Source organism: Falco punctatus, assembly GCF_963210335.1.
Source record: "Falco punctatus genome assembly, chromosome: 1".
Taxonomy (NCBI): Eukaryota; Metazoa; Chordata; class Aves; order Falconiformes; family Falconidae; genus Falco; species Falco punctatus.
The window spans coordinates 23500329-23515624 of record NC_137580.1 but is presented as its reverse complement, the minus strand read 5'-3'; the positions used below and the strand labels follow the sequence as shown (position 1 = coordinate 23515624).

Here is a 15296-nt window from a genome sequence, read left to right as displayed (position 1 = left end):
AAAATTCTGCTGGCTGACGAGGCCAGAGTGTGTGCATGCGCATGTATACACACAGGCACACATTTAATGCTGGAAAGTTGGACCACAGGCTGGAAAACTGAGCCATTTTTATCTATGTATTTTGTAAACAGGACTAAATGGTTGCAAAGGGAGGAGAGGAAGGCTACTCATCTGTAGTAAGCATGTTTTGCTTTTATGTGAGCATATGACAAAAGTGTCCCCGTTTCAGCCTCCTGAGGGAGGGGGGGAAGTACAACCAATACCCACAAACACGACTTAAGAGTACTTGGGGTGTGTGTGTGTGAAGATGCAGAAAATAAGGTGATTGTTTAAGGGTATGTTAAGGGGATTTAAAAAAAACTGCTAATACTAGTATATGCTTAAGGTAAACTACTTAGTTTATCGGTGTATCTAGTGTATATATACTAGCACAAAAATATGCATGGAGAATTCTGATAGTCTTTTGCCTGGATCTGCATTTTCTTCCTTGTGCTTTCCTGCAGGAACATGTTCAACCACCTCTGCATGTGCTGTCTCTACCAAGAGTTCAATGAGCACTGTGAGTTGCCAAAGGTTGCCAACTGTCTCCTTTCAGTTTCTTATTCCAAGTAACCTGACTGGGAATAGAGCTTATCAGTGAAAGAAATAAAAATGCCTCAACATGTTGGGTTTTTTTTATTAAAAAGAGAAAATAAGCTTTTTGTTACTGTCATCTCCCAATACTGAGATTTCAAACAATCTTTGAGGGAAGTATAATCAAAGTACATAAACAGAGACTACTTGGACACAATTAAGTATCCTACCAACAGGAGGATAGTTAAACAGTAAGTGGAAGTAAACTGCAAGGCAAAAGATGAAATTTGAAGTGAACATTAAATCTAAGGAACAACTAAAATTTCAATCTTAGCACCATGGAGCTAGCAACAAAAGATGAAGCCCACAAGTGCAAATGACAAAAAAAAGTTTTGTTTTAGAAATCTGTAAAAAGATCTGTTTATTTTTGTACCATCCATCCACGAAAATTGTTTCTCACAAGAAAGCACACTGACTCTGTTATGCAGAGGGCTCCTCTATGTGAGCTCAGTAGGACTATTGATCTCTACCCACTAGCAGTTTCTTCTTCAGCAGAAAGAGTCCAGAAACACATAGTTAGGAGAACTATGGAAATCTGGATCATTAAAGGTCATTTACTTGTATCTCCTTCCAAGCCTATAGCAACATTAACTCTGCCTCTATAGAAACCTGTAGACAGGGCCTCAGCCTAGTTTACTTTTTAAAAATAATCCGGGCTCCAAGCGGGAAAGAGACAGAACCTTATTTCTGTAATGCTGCTAGAAAATTACATCAGCTTGTACTCTTCTCATCTGCTAATGCGTTTAAAAATACAGCAAGGTAATACAGGGGTTTTCTTGAATGACATCGGTCACGCATCTAAAACCAAACTTGCTTTAGTATGACATCTTTGCTACTCTTAGGTTCAGTACTTGCATTCCTTAACTTGAAACTTTTAGGGAGTCTTCACACACATTGCAAGTTGAACATTTTTTTAAAACTGCCACCTCTTCTATATGATCAAGATAAATATTAGATGTAGAAAATACTTCAACAAAATAAGCTTCAGAAGTAATTTTCATAGTCCTTCCTTGTACCTATCACAAGGCAGATGTCCTTCAAGGACTGTAGCTTTTATATTGCAGCTGATGTAGGCAAAATAAGCAGAAGTGTAAAGCCCTAATTGGTAGGATCTCTGTACTGATGCTGAGAGGATGAAAAGCTGTTCCTCTAAGCTGTAGCTGGTCAGGAGGCACGTTTGTGCTGAGAAGCAGATGGGAACAGACTCTTTATTATGGTGCTGCCCCTGCCTAGCCCTTTTATCTTTGCCATAGTCAAGGGAAACTCACAGCCATCCACCAGGTTTGGAACAAGGCTGCACAGGCAGGAGGCATCTTCATGGAGTCACTTCAGGGTCAGGAAAAGAGCACTACTCCTTGATAGACTTTGGTTGACCATTTGTAAACTGTTGCAGTCCGCGCCACAGCAGTGGCAACCCCGCCACAACCTGCATGCAAGATTTTGGGCTTGCACTCCCCACTCCAGCTAGCGAACCCAGAAGCATAGTGAAAAGGACATATCGACAACAAGCACAGCAACAATACAATGGAATTTGTCCAAACCTTGCTCTAGTTTTTATTCCATGTGGTACTTAGATTAGGCTCAGCACGAGGAGGCTATTTAAGTTTTGTCTGTTCAGTTCCACAGAAAATCCTCTCTTTGCTCATTAGCAAGCTCTTCATTGTGCAAGAGGCGCAGCAGTTCACAGGGATCTGCTAGAGGCTGTCGTACAAAGAGACTGTTTTCAGGGATTGAAAATACAGTCACCGTTACCTTAACTACACAGCTTTCCTCCTTTCCAGCAAGGAATTGCCTGTGCCTGGCACGCCGGTTAGGGTGCTGGCTCAGCTTACACAGAGCTGCTCGCGTGCTGTTGAGTCCCTGTAAGGCAAGCAACACAAGGTGTACAGCCGGCTGCAGAGGTGTTCACAACCACAGCCCACAAGGCTTTTTGCCTCCTCTGTCTGTCTTGGCATACCAGCGCAGGGAAATTCAAACTGGGGGTGGGAACAGTGAAATGCAAGAGGTAACCAAGAACCTGCAGTTGATTGTAAATTCAGTGGTGGTGGGAGCCCAGGGGGCTTCATGTTATCACTTCAACAAAGACCATAAAAGCCCAGAGAAAAACAGAAAAGTCATATAAGCAAACCCTGGAGAAAAACAGCCAAAGCCAAGGGGAGGAGTGGGAAGGGAGGGAACAAGCTCCATCAGATTAATTCTAGAGCCAACTGGCACTCACTTGATGGAAATGCTAATTGTCCTACTGACATACACCCACTAGTTATTTCCCCCTGTTCCCTCATCTCCTCTAAATGAAATATAGACTCTTTTCTTAAAGCACAGGTAACACAAGAACATCCAGGTTTCCACCCTTCCTCTTCCTTTATGTCACACCCCCACTTACAAGAACAGTTAAACTATTTATTGCATGGAAATACTACGTAGCATTACGTAGTGATTTTTAATTTCTGTATTTGGTTAACATTTCAGTCCTTACTCCAAAGAACAGTTTCTGCTCTGTTTGAAATAGGCTGTTACCTCTCATGGTGTACATGACAACTCTTGAATATCTGCATCAAGTCATAGAGTAAAACATGCCTTTGTCTGCAGATGCCTTTTACGCTTGCTGCTTTCACAGGAGCTCTTAGGGGCTAGTTGACATGCAAACACAGGGTAGGTAGCTCCTCAAAAGCAACGCTCTGCTCAACAGAAATGCATACAAGGGATCTATTATAGGGCAAGAAGAGTTTCAACAGCCAGCCTGTAAATAAATCTAACCAGAAGGCCCCAAAGGGATGACTTAAATACTGCATTTATTTACACGAGCATCCCACACTAGTTCAAAGAAATGACCCATTTGCAATGCTGCCCCATCCCCTGGAGAGCGCTGGTCTTTTAATGAGATACAGGACAGAGTGGCTTAAAGGATTAAGAACTGAAGTCGCTGGGAGTCTGAGGAAGGAAGCAGTCAGTGCTGGATCAGTAGCAAGCTTGAAGACAAAATGCTGTCCTGGGCTGTGAGCGCAGAAGAAAAGCAGCCATGCACGGCTGCAACTTAAAGCTGGAGGTTTTCCTAGGTCCACTTTGACAGCAATAGGACCAGGGTGACAGAACTCTCCACACCAAGAACCGAGTGAGCCTGAAGTGGCGTGGTGCGCAAGCATCCTTCTGAGCCTCCAGGGAAAGAGTTGTTTTATTGACAAGCCTAATCCAACACCTCAGCTCATTCAGTCACTTGCTTAGAAACGATAAAAACCCTGTTAAGGTTGCCCCAAGCCAACACCTTGTCTCACTCAGCTCCTCATGATCAATAGTTGGAGAGAAGTCAGCTATCGACCTGTTTTTTGAGCGAAACTACACCAGAATTATTAATTCACCTACACCACTGCAGCGACTCGGAAGCGGTCTTCTCAATGAACATTTCTCCCTTTCTTTAAAAATACAACTGGAGTCCTCAATAACCTTTCATCCTTCAGAGAAAAGTTTGTGCTAGGAGAAAGGAACAAATGAGACGGTTTCTGCAGCTACAATGTTATCTTACCCTTTAAACGTTAGGCTGCCAACACTTTAACAAAATAAGCAAAGCCCAGCAGCACTTCAGCTACTCTCCCTATATGATAGAAAGATAATGGCCAGCTTATCGCTCACAATCTGTGCTTTGCAGCAATAATTAACAGGGAAATCTGCCACTGTAAAACTTACTTCAGATAGCTTTAAAGTTACAAGGCCTGCTCTGTTCAACTACACGTAGATTTGGATGAGTCAAAGCTCTAGATTATAAAAGAAAGGAGATAAAAAAATAAGAAGCCGGAGAAAAAAGTACACACCAATAGTGGAAACTGTTTTGCAATCGCTGGCACAATAAATTAGCCTTTTGGTATTACAGCCCAGTTTCAACAGGTCACAGGACGTTGCACTAGTGCTCGAAGTAGCTAGGCTTGTATGCTCAGAAGACGGAGGAGAAGGAAAGGGGATCTCTTTAAAATAAAGCAGTTTATAGGCATAAACCCTTTTCTCATAGGGTATATTTAAATGTACTTTAATTCTTTAATCAAAGAAGTAAAAAAGCTTGCCTGATAGCCTGAGAAAAGCATATTATTTGGATATCAAAAGGGAGTTAGTTCAGCTGCTTCTGTATCTGATTATCCAAATCTTTCCCATGTGCGTTTACACCACACTTAAACTTCCGTATACTGGATGTAGTTTTAAAACCAATGTTGATGAGTAACACGTACTCTTCTAGCTATGTTCCAGCAAGGTGGAAAATGAGAAACTACAGCAACAATAGCCCAAGACAATCTCTGCGGGGATGAGGAAATTCACCTCTGACAGGTGAGATGTGAGTATCTGGAAGTTAAACTATGAGCATCTATAAAATCTGACCACAGCAAGACACACAAAGGCTGTGATGTCCACTGGGTCAAGACACTACCCAGGGGAGGAGGTATCCTGTTCTTTAAACCAAAATTAGCAGCAGGCTAATTCTGTTGCCCAGAACGATCACTGTAATAGTTTATTGGAAGGAAGCAGGCCATATGGGAACAAACCCTGAGGTATATGTCAGCTGGCAAGAGGGGTCATGGCCAAGAGCTGAAGTGAATTGTGCCTGTTCCTCTGCCAGAAGATAGGTTGAACTTGGGTTGATTCTTCTGTTCAGCCACTTCAAGGAATTTCATCTAAAGCGCATGCATCACCTACCCAAGGAATAAAAATGTGGCAATTTCTGCCAAAGTTTTTCAAACAGGTCCGTTTTCTGTTATTTCTTAATATGCTAGCACGTGAGAACTTAATTCATGAGTTCCCTAATGTCTGTGTTGGCAAAGGGTTCCTTGCAGTTCCCCCTCCCTCCCCATCATGCTGAGTTTTGGTCATGGTCCTTTGCTGTGGATTCAGAGTTACACAGCCATCAGGCACTGCTGCAAATGCTGCAGCCCCGATGATTGCTTTCAAAGCAGTGAGGTGCCAGGATGTCCAAGTACACATGACACTAAGGACTATATAAACCTGTGAAGAACATAATGATCTCTGAAAGGAAGTTAAAGAAGAGAAATGTCTGAAGCCCTGGTTCTACCAAGTGTCACTCACTGCTGGGTAGCACACCCCCCCCTGTTTTAGAGTCTAAAGCAAGAGTACAGACACAGTGGGTATGCGGAAGAGGCAGGTACAGATTCAGGAATGCTGTAGCATTGTTGACAGCTTGAGGCTTTAAAACACAACACCTAATTTTGCAAGTAGAAAATACTTCTGAGTTATACTCATCTCCCCGCATACACATCTAGGGTTGTTTTGTCCATACCAACAGCCACCACAAAATAAATAGCCATCTATTAAAAATTGAACGGTTCCACATTCACATGCATGGGGGAGCTCTGTTTGGCAGCACCTACGGGTACTACAGCAGGCAAGAAAACATCTTGCAGACTAGGTGTCATCACAGGACTAGTCACTGTGCAGTCCTCAAGTCAAACCATACATCAAAGAATAAAACTGATATCCTAAGGTCATAGCCTCACTTAGGCTTTGCTCCATAAATCTGCAAAAAGGCTATATAATCTTGTAATCTGAGATATGTCAAAGAGATCTTAGTACTGTAAAAATACCAAACCTCCTATTCTATCCACAGGTCTCAAACACTTAATGTATGTGCTTCTCTCATCCACTCAAAATATTCCTAATTTATGAGATGAACTCCACTTATTCCCAGTCTTTCACTCCAGAGAGAGGAGAAGGAAGAGGATCATTGCACAGGTACAAAAGCATGCCTACAGACTGAACTACTCCCAGTGGTAAGACATGATTTGGTTGGAGGAAAAAATGCAAGCCAAGGGCCATCTGACAATCTGAACCAGACTCTTCCTGGCACTTGTGACTATATTCTGGTATGTGAGAATTTGTCTGGCCCCGTTTTCCTTTTGCTTTCTTAACTTTCCAAAACAAGAAGGGATTAGAGGAAAGGCGTTCACAAGTGGAAATTTCTGCTGGGTGGATAATTCATCCTGTGTTACTTCCAGGGCCAGTTGTAAACTCATGTAACAGAATAAATATAAATTGAATTTTAAGGTATAGAGGAAGCACTAACCAGTTTTCTGGAACTACATTCCACGCTGTCCCAATTGGCCTTTTCCTGCCCAGAGCTGCAAGTTCCATGAGTCTAAGAAAATGCAAAGAGTGTTTTCTTTTACCTGGACAACACTGTTTCTGACAACTGCTATGCTTTTATGTCCCTTGCAAATCAGTTTTAGAGCTTCCTGCTGATACAGATAGGAAACTTATCTTGCAGCAGCCTGTGTCATGTGTGTAAGGGCTGAGCAGTGCATACCGATATGTGCTCCGACAAGAAGTGAGTGAACCAACCCTTTCCGAAAGTCCAGGAAACACTGGCAGTTTCAGAGGGCTGGCCATGGTTCCTATCTGCATTTCTTCCCACAGACGACTGGGTGACAACTTTATGCTTTCTTCTGACTGTTTTAATTCTACTCCAGCTCTCAGACTTGGAGCAATGAGAAGAGCAAAGGGTATTCTCCACATGTCAAGGCTGACTCAAGATAAAAGACATTTATTTGAAGGAGATACACCCTGCCTCGTGCCACTGGGAAGCTTACTGACTTCATGCAAGCACATACGGCAAGCAAGTCTCAGGTGTACTTTTGCTTCCACCCTGCAGGAACAAACTCCCTAGCTTACATGGAAGAGAGAAATGCATCCAGAGTATTTGAATGGGACCTTTCCACTGGAAGCTCTCAAATACCTTTTTAGGCCATGAAATCTCTAGCACCAGGAGCAGGAATGGCTGCAGGCCACATAGCTGAAAACATAAAAACCTGCAGGACCTCTCCACTGTTTACAAAACACAGGATGGTGATGTCCAGCAAAGCATACAAAGTATGTTTTCTGCTTTCCTGCTTTCTCAATTTTCCTGCCAGTATCACATGGAAAAAAACAGTTAAAAATCTGCACAAGGAAGTCTTCAATGTGCTTCTCTATGTACCCAAAGCCAAGCCAGCGCCTTTTGAAAGAACCTTTAGATTGATTTCTTAGGAAGGAGAAAAAAAAATATTAATTTGTGATTAGAAGGCATAAAGATGTTAAGTCAGATGGAAGCATTCCTGAAAAGCAAGGGGAAAACTAACGGATCAATTCATTCAGCTGCCCTAAAGGGTAAACAGCAAATGAGCACAATCTACAAGCCCTGACTATTATTAACAGCTTGACCAGAAGTCGATGCTTTTTGTAGTTATATTTGTACTTGTGAAATGTGATGAACTAAAAAAATGTTTGATGGACCCTGACACCAAAGCAAAGAGGAAAAAAATGAAGAGGGATGACACTTACATTATTGCTCCCAACGTGAGGTTTGGCTCTCTCAGAGAAGAAACTTGCTAAAGAAAGGTTGTTTCAGGTGGTAATGGACACTCAAAGAAATGGAAACAAGAGCCTTTCTGGGTCTCAAATTCACCCAAAAGGCCTACATCGTAGCACTCAAAAAACTTTGCTTAGCAGCCCGTAAAAACCTCCTTTTCAAAATGATGCGTTACTGAGTCAGGCTTCTGGAGCTGTCAAAACGTCTTAAGAAGAAAACCGAGGCCATTTTTTACATGGGGAAAGCTCCCTTTTCAGTGCTGGGACCCCGTAAGGTGAAAGCTACATATCCCTTCTGTGTGTAGCTGTGAGCCGTAGCATGGGTATTTCTACAGAGAAGATGATTCCCTTTCCCCCTCACTTTTCGTGAGCAGACCTTCTTCTCCTCCCCACCTGTCCCAAAAGCAGACAACAGAACCTTCCTCCACAGCAACACAAGGCTAAACACTCCTCTCTCTTCGGCAGCTTGCAGAACTGCCTCAGCCTGTGAATATTTTTTGCGTTTAAAAAGCTTTTAAGGTAGTTTAATTGGGTTTTTAGATTCAGATGGTTGTAAGTAGGAGACTGGGGAGCTTTGACTTGCAGTGGTAGTTAGGGAAGGATTGCTGGCCAGGATAAAGGGCCCTTAGTTGGGAGCTTTGCGTTCCATTCTCCCTTCCAACACAGGCCTCCAGAGACTGCAGGTGGGTGCCCAACTCAGGAAGGGCACAGGCCCATGGGCTCTTTGGAGGAGACCTGCCTCCAGTAGCTTCCCAGCCATAAAAATTCCATAAAAATTCAGCTCTTAGCTGAGGGCACAATAGATTTTTCCTTTATGCTTTGTTCAGGGTAACAAATAATCCTGATTCACATCAGCAGGGATGATGGCAGGGTGCTCTGAAGGATTAATCGGTTCTGTCTGTAAACAGCCAAAGATTCATCAATCCTCAAGCTGCAAATGGGGGTGGGGAGAACCCAAAACTAAAACCCCTTCTGAAGATCCATCACCCCATTAACTCATAAAGTATATGCCCCCTCCTGAGGCTTGGCATCTATGTTCCTAGACTTTTCCCTCAAGTGGATCTACTTGAACTGGAGCCAGGCAGCAGTACTGCTGTTCTGATCCCAAGATTGCTATTTTTGACACAGCCGCTTTTAACCATCACTGTCACAAGCAAGCCTCAACTTGCTTTCAGCAGCAGGGCAATGAGCGAAAACCCTTCTCTTCCTCTCTCCTATGGCTCTGCTCTCACTGTTGTGCTAGAAGCGGAAGTTTCACTTTACCCAACCTGTTTAGTTTTGACAAAAAAGGCAGAAGTATTTAATTTCTCTGCTGCTAACATAGACGGTCCAAGCACCTTTGTTAACAGGACTGTGTTATGAATCTGTGAAGCATGCCTGCAGACAACGTACACACAGCGTTAACTTCATTTAAGATAGGCGCCTATACCATCCTGTATTCTTATATCCTAGGAAATCCATAGAGAGTCCTACAGCCCTTTTAATCTCATTTTATATACCTTTCTCAGAGAAAAGGTAAAGCTCCTTTACAGGCAAGCAGAATGTGAAAGACAGCCATGTGGCAAATGCTAAGCATAAACAGCTACAATGCCGCGCCATCATAAAATGCCATTAATCATTTACATCAGGAAATGCTACAGTAAGGGTGAACACACACAACCTTATCTGTTCCGTGTGTACACATGCAGGTTACAAGCTTTAGTCAAATTACTTGTGTGCACAACATGCAACAGCTAAATGGGGTTCTGCTCCTTGGCCCTGGGTGCTGACTTCGTACAGCTTCAAAAACCTCTCTCTTCGCTAACTGTGCATGAGTTGTAGCTAAAATTGTTTGAGGCTGCTTTTTCTTCATCTCGGAGCATTTTTATTAGTGCTGGTCTAACGTCTCCTCATAAAAGGCATAAAATCTGTTTCTTGTAGAACATCATTTAATGCATTTCTGTCTTATATAAGGCACTTCTGCCTACCTTTAATTGTATTTTCAATGATCAACTCTTGAACCCTAGAGGGAAAGCTTTCTGGCAGTGCCTGAACACTGTTCAGTTACTTCTTGATCCTCTGTAGGGAGATGCGCAAGCAACTGCAAAAGTTGTTCTTCTCAACAGGATTCGAGAGCAACTTTTCTGGAGATGTTTTCTTCCAGTGCTCTCTTTTATCCAGAGCAATTTCAGTTTGGGGTTGGTATTTTTTGTGGATTTTTTTTTTCTTCTTGTTTTCAGCTCTAAGAGAGGACTTTTCTCCCAAATAACAGAAAACAAGTCATGTCCAGTACCTTGCCATTACAGGTAGGTGTCACATAGCCCTTTTGTGAATTTACCAAGCTTCAAACACAGCCAGTCAGCCTGTTCAGCTAAAGGCTTTACATAGTCCTCAGCACCCTGCTCTGAGATCTACACCAAGGCGCTCCTGAAAAAGGCACAAATGGATGCAGTAAACCCTGTGCACATAAAGTCTTTTTGCCATCTCCTGCAGGATACTTCAGAGATTATTGTCCCCTCTGAGCTGTTTGATCTTTTTTGGGGTGGTCTTGTGGCTGGAGGTACATGTGTGAAGTTTGTTGACAAGGACCAGAGATACATAAGCCTTTTAAGATGGGAAGGAGAGCAAGAGAATTCCAGAAACTTTGCCACCAGCTAAAGGTAGTGATAAAGAAACATCCTAAGACAGTCTCTTTTTTTATCATTACAGGTGAGATGGAGAAGCTGTACAGGCAAATCACTGAAGCCCAAAGAATTAATCAAAAGGTAAAGTTACACAGTATTGTCACTGTTGGATCTAAAAATCAACACTTTTAAAACACATGAACACCCTGCAGCCTCCATCCTGTTTTGTTTATTTACTGTCAGGTTAGTGAGAGAAAGTGGCTGAACACAGGGTCTGATGCATGGCAGGGCTGGGAGCATTCCCCTTTCCGGCACCAGCAAAGTTCAATCAGCTCAGTGGGGATAGCTGCACCATCAGAACAGCTTGCTGCATGTTTTGACAGGTACATTAACTGACAACCTGATAAATGGAGGAGAATGCACAGCTCTTGGATTTAGTCACAATTTCTACACAGCTTTCCAGAGTGAAGGAAGACCTGACAGCTGGCTGTCGTGTGCAAGGTTAAGTGCAGCATTTTAAAGGCAGCTTGCTCCACTAGCCTGAGCCATCTATACCTTTACAGTGCAGGCAGATCTGCTTGAAACAGGAGAAATGTTCTGTTAAATTGAAGCAAGCAAGTAACAAGCACCCAAGCCTTGATTACAGGCTATGATCAGGAGAACCACAGAATTGGGGGGGGGTGTGTGTGTGCGGAATATTACAAGAGGCTTAGCATTTAATGCTCTAAAGTAGTAAATCCACAGTAAATCCTCCTGAATCTAAATATGCCTAAGACATATTTTAACTTATTTTTTAAAGTTTTCTCAAATGCCGTCTTACGCTCCCAAACAACTAAGCTCCACCACTACATTTGCTTTCTCAGTATTCTGCAAATCAGGTTACATCCAGTGCCTTGAGTGCCTTTTGGCATCCCAAAAGTTCCTCCCAATAACTAGTAAGCAAGCCATTTATTTGTAGTTATCTCCCCTTTTAAACTTAAGTAACCCAAAAGTGTCCAACGGATTAAAGCAGATCTAGGCAGGTTTTTTTGGCAGTTAAAGAAAGTTTGCTCTAAAGTTAAGCACGTTCCTGACACATAATTTTACCACTTAAAAACAGAATGCCCTCAGAAAGGTTTTAGTAAGAAAAAAGAAATACAACTCCCCATTTGTGCACGCTGACTCTGAACAAAAAAGGAAAGCAGGTGCTGTGATCTACCTAGATGTAAGTTTTTCTTCTCAGTGTTTTAGATTTAAATTAAGACTTACCCAGTGTGGAAATTGATTTTTTGCCAGCGCTGCTTTTCATTTTACTACTAGAGTCCACACACACCTTGGGATCACTTCCTGACTTATTTCTTGTAACACTGGTGTGAAAGCTAAATATTATTGTGCTTAGCAAACTCGGTCAAAAGCCTGTCTCGCTTTTTGCAAAACCAAGGTTGTTAATGAAAAACAACCACAGTCCCCATAGGAAAAAAAATTAAAATCCCAGCTTATCACATGAAATGTGAAATTTAAGTTTTATAAACACCCTCAGAGGGGAAGAAAACAAGTAGAGCCATAACATCACTTACTTCCAGGAGAGAATTCCTACTGCAAATGTGACCGAGCTCCTACAGACCGTGGATGGGAAGAGGAGAGGCACACACAGAAAATACACCCTGACCAGCCATACCTTCGAAGCCATGGAAATAAATGTCCTGTGCTCCCAGGGAAATAAATGTCTGATTACACTGCATCCCTGAGCAGCAGGCTACCAGGATAGGGAAAAACACCCTTTAAAAACGAAAACAAGCTATATCAGTAAAAGTGCACTTTTGCAGATAACTGCTTCTACAGCTGGGACTTCTGCTGGCACAGCTATGTCAGTCACGGGTCACACTTCGTCACAGAGCTTGCAGACAGAGCTGTGCCAGCAGAAGTTTGCCACATAGACCTGGTGGGAAACTCAACAGCGACTAAAACGAATCTGCGAAGTTTGATGTTTTTCGTGCCACTGCCAAACTAAGTTTTTCTAACAGTCTGATGATGGGTAGTCTCACTCCTTTGCCACTGACACATTAGGATCTTGGCTTCCAAGGAGAGAGGAAACCTAAACTTAGCCGAGGAACGTGGCAAAACCTATCAGCCATTTATATTGTGCTTTATCCTTCAATTAAATACACAAACTAAATTAGAAAGAGCCCCTGTAGGAAGGAAAGATAACATGGAATAAATTAAACTGCTGTACTTAAGCACTCAGAGTAGGCCACCCTCGCTTTTAATAGTAAGAAAAGAACAAAACTGAAAGTGTTTAATGGGATTTGTTTAGCAGACAGCAAAGAACTGCAAAATTCCCACCATTCAGTTAAACTGAACAGTCAAACTGTAACGGGACTTTCATCATCTTCAAGCATCTTTGAAGACAGCGGGCAAGGAGATTTAATGCCTGAGTTGATGTTCAAACATAAGTTCTGTTCAGATGAATCGACACGGTACTGCAGGTCACGTGTATGGAGATGCATATCGTTATTCCAGAGCACAGAACCGCAAGATGTCAGAAGCATGCACTGCCAATCTGCTCTGGAGCAAAATTACAGAACGAAACTGTAAATAACCTCCCAACACCCTCTGTGGGGGAAAAGAAAGCTACAGGCAAGTGCTGTGGTGCCTCCGAACCCGTTTACATTCACTAACGAATCAAGCCGTCCGAAGCAGAGGGCTGTGGAAAGGAGAAAGGCTACGTACAGGAAGTCAGGTCAGGCTGTGGCGCTTGCACACCGTGCAAAGTAAACCTCACACGTAAAGCCCGCCTGCAGCTTTTGTGAGGTATTGCTGGCACGTGGCTGTACCTGAAGAGGGCTGTGTGTCGGAAGAGTGACATTTGGCAGTACAAATTGCGCCACCGCTTCCTATTTTGATAGGGAGAATGCAGAAATAAAATCACTGGCAGTGCTGTGTTTGTAAAGGCCGTGCTCCACTTTCGCCAGAGCCTTCTGGCCCTCCAAATTGGGATACAGCTTCTAGGAATTCCTTGGGTTGTGTCACAGGGAACACTTTGTTGTTAGAAATACTGTACTTTTTTTTTTTGTTTAGGGGAAAAAATAAAAAGCACCAGGACAAAAACATCTCAAAGGAGTGGCAGAGCTAAAAATAGACACATTATCATCACTTTCATTATCAGCTATGTCTACACACTCACACACACACACACACACACACACACACGAAGTACGACTGTGAGCAACATCAGGATGAGGTGTTCTCCCCTCCAGGTTAGTTTCAGGTTGCGAGGGAGCGTGTTTGAGCTTGGCTGAGCAGCAGAGCGTCACGGAGAGGGGACGGCACAGGCATGAATTTCAGTGCAGCAGCCCCCCTTCCCCAGCTTAAACGAGGCTATCTAGAATTCTTATCAGCAGGCCAGCTCATGAGAAGTTGTAACTCCCCAAAGCAAATACTTAGCCCATGCAAAGTTTCAAAAATGGCTTGATAAAGGCCGGTGGCTAAATATTTCAGAAAGTCAGAAAAAACTCGGTGTGGCCACGAACCGGCAGAAAGCAACCGAGCCCTCCGCCATATTTACCAAGAGTACTTAAGTTTAGAAAGCAAGCCCCAAACTGTTACAAAAACTCAAGTGTTTAGGCACGTTATTTTATTCACAGTCACTGCTGCCTGAGGTTGAAGCCCAGCTTTTATTGCAGGTGACATTCCCGCCATGTGCCTTCTACGGGATGGCTGTGGACCACCGGGAAAAAGTGGGGAGACCCTCGCCTCCCCCAAAACACCCTTCCCTCGCCACAAACACCCTCCCCTCCCCCAAAACACCCTCCCCTCGCCACGAACACCCCCCCAACCCCACCGCCGGGTCCCCGCGGCGCCGGGCGAAGGTCCCAGGGCGGGATGGCGGCCGGCCCGGCGGGGAGCGGGGCCCAGCTCTCCCCCCACACGGCCCGGCTTTGCCCCGTCGCTGCCGCCCTCAGCCGGGGCTGCGGGGTGAGCCTGGCAGCCCCAGAGCAGCCCGGAGGACGGCTGCCAACGCCGCCGCGGCCCAGCCCCCTGGGACGCCCCCGCCGCCGGGCCCAGCGCCGGGCCGCCCGCGCGCCCCTCACGCCCCGGCCCCCCGCGGGGGTCTTGTCCCCCCCCGGGCCCCACCTCGCCGGGGACATGCCCGCAGCCCCCGCTCCCTACCCGCACGCACGGCTCGGCGAGGGCGCGGAGCGGCGGCTGCGAGGCGGCCCAGGCCGCGGCGGCCGCCCCGGGTGCTGGCCCCGGTGCTGGCCCCGGTGCTGGCGGGGCCCGACATGGCGGCGCGGGCCCGCTCCCCCCTCAGCACAGGAGGCCCCGCCGGGCCGCGGCGCTCACCTGCATCCGGCGCGGCAGGGCGGCGGGGCCGGCGGCGGCAGGGCGGCGGGGCGGCGGCGGCGGGCAGCAACGACATGCAGGCGGCGGCCCGCCGGGGAGCGCGGCCGGGCCGGGGACGGAGCCGCGGGGCCGGGGCGGCGGCGGCGGCGGCGGCGGCGGCGGGGAGGAGCGGGCCGGGGCTCGGCAGGGCGGAGGAGACGGAGGCGGGGACGGGCGCGGGGAGGCGGGAGGCGGCGGCGGGAGGCGGGCGGGGACGGGGCCGCAGCGCGGGGACCTGGGGCACACGCGGGGCCGCGCCACCGCTCGCCCCCCGCACACGCCGGGCCCTGCAACCCCCCGCGGCAGCTGCCAACACCTGCCCCGGCGCGGGGAACGACACCGGCCCCGGGGCGACACCGG

At 45.6% G+C, this 15296-nt stretch overlaps 1 protein-coding gene across 5 annotated transcripts in view; it reads right to left on the bottom strand.

Moving 5' to 3' along the window:
* CNOT6L (CCR4-NOT transcription complex subunit 6 like) overlaps nt 1–15032 on the bottom strand; it is a 32635-nt gene extending 17603 nt beyond the window's left edge. The window contains exon 1 of one of the 5 annotated variants that reach the window (XM_080408960.1): nt 14898–15032. Coding sequence is in view for 1 of the 5 variants with exons in the window: in XM_080408959.1 (XP_080265085.1) it covers nt 12131–12243 (113 nt within the window). In the remaining 4 variants the exon portion in view is untranslated. Of the gene's footprint in view, nt 1–2385; nt 2494–12130; nt 13119–14723; nt 14848–14897 lie in introns of those variants that run through there. The other 4 variants (XM_080408961.1, XM_080408963.1, XM_080408959.1 and 1 more) reach the window with 4 other exon arrangements.
* Between the last annotated feature and the right edge of the window lie 264 nt (nt 15033–15296).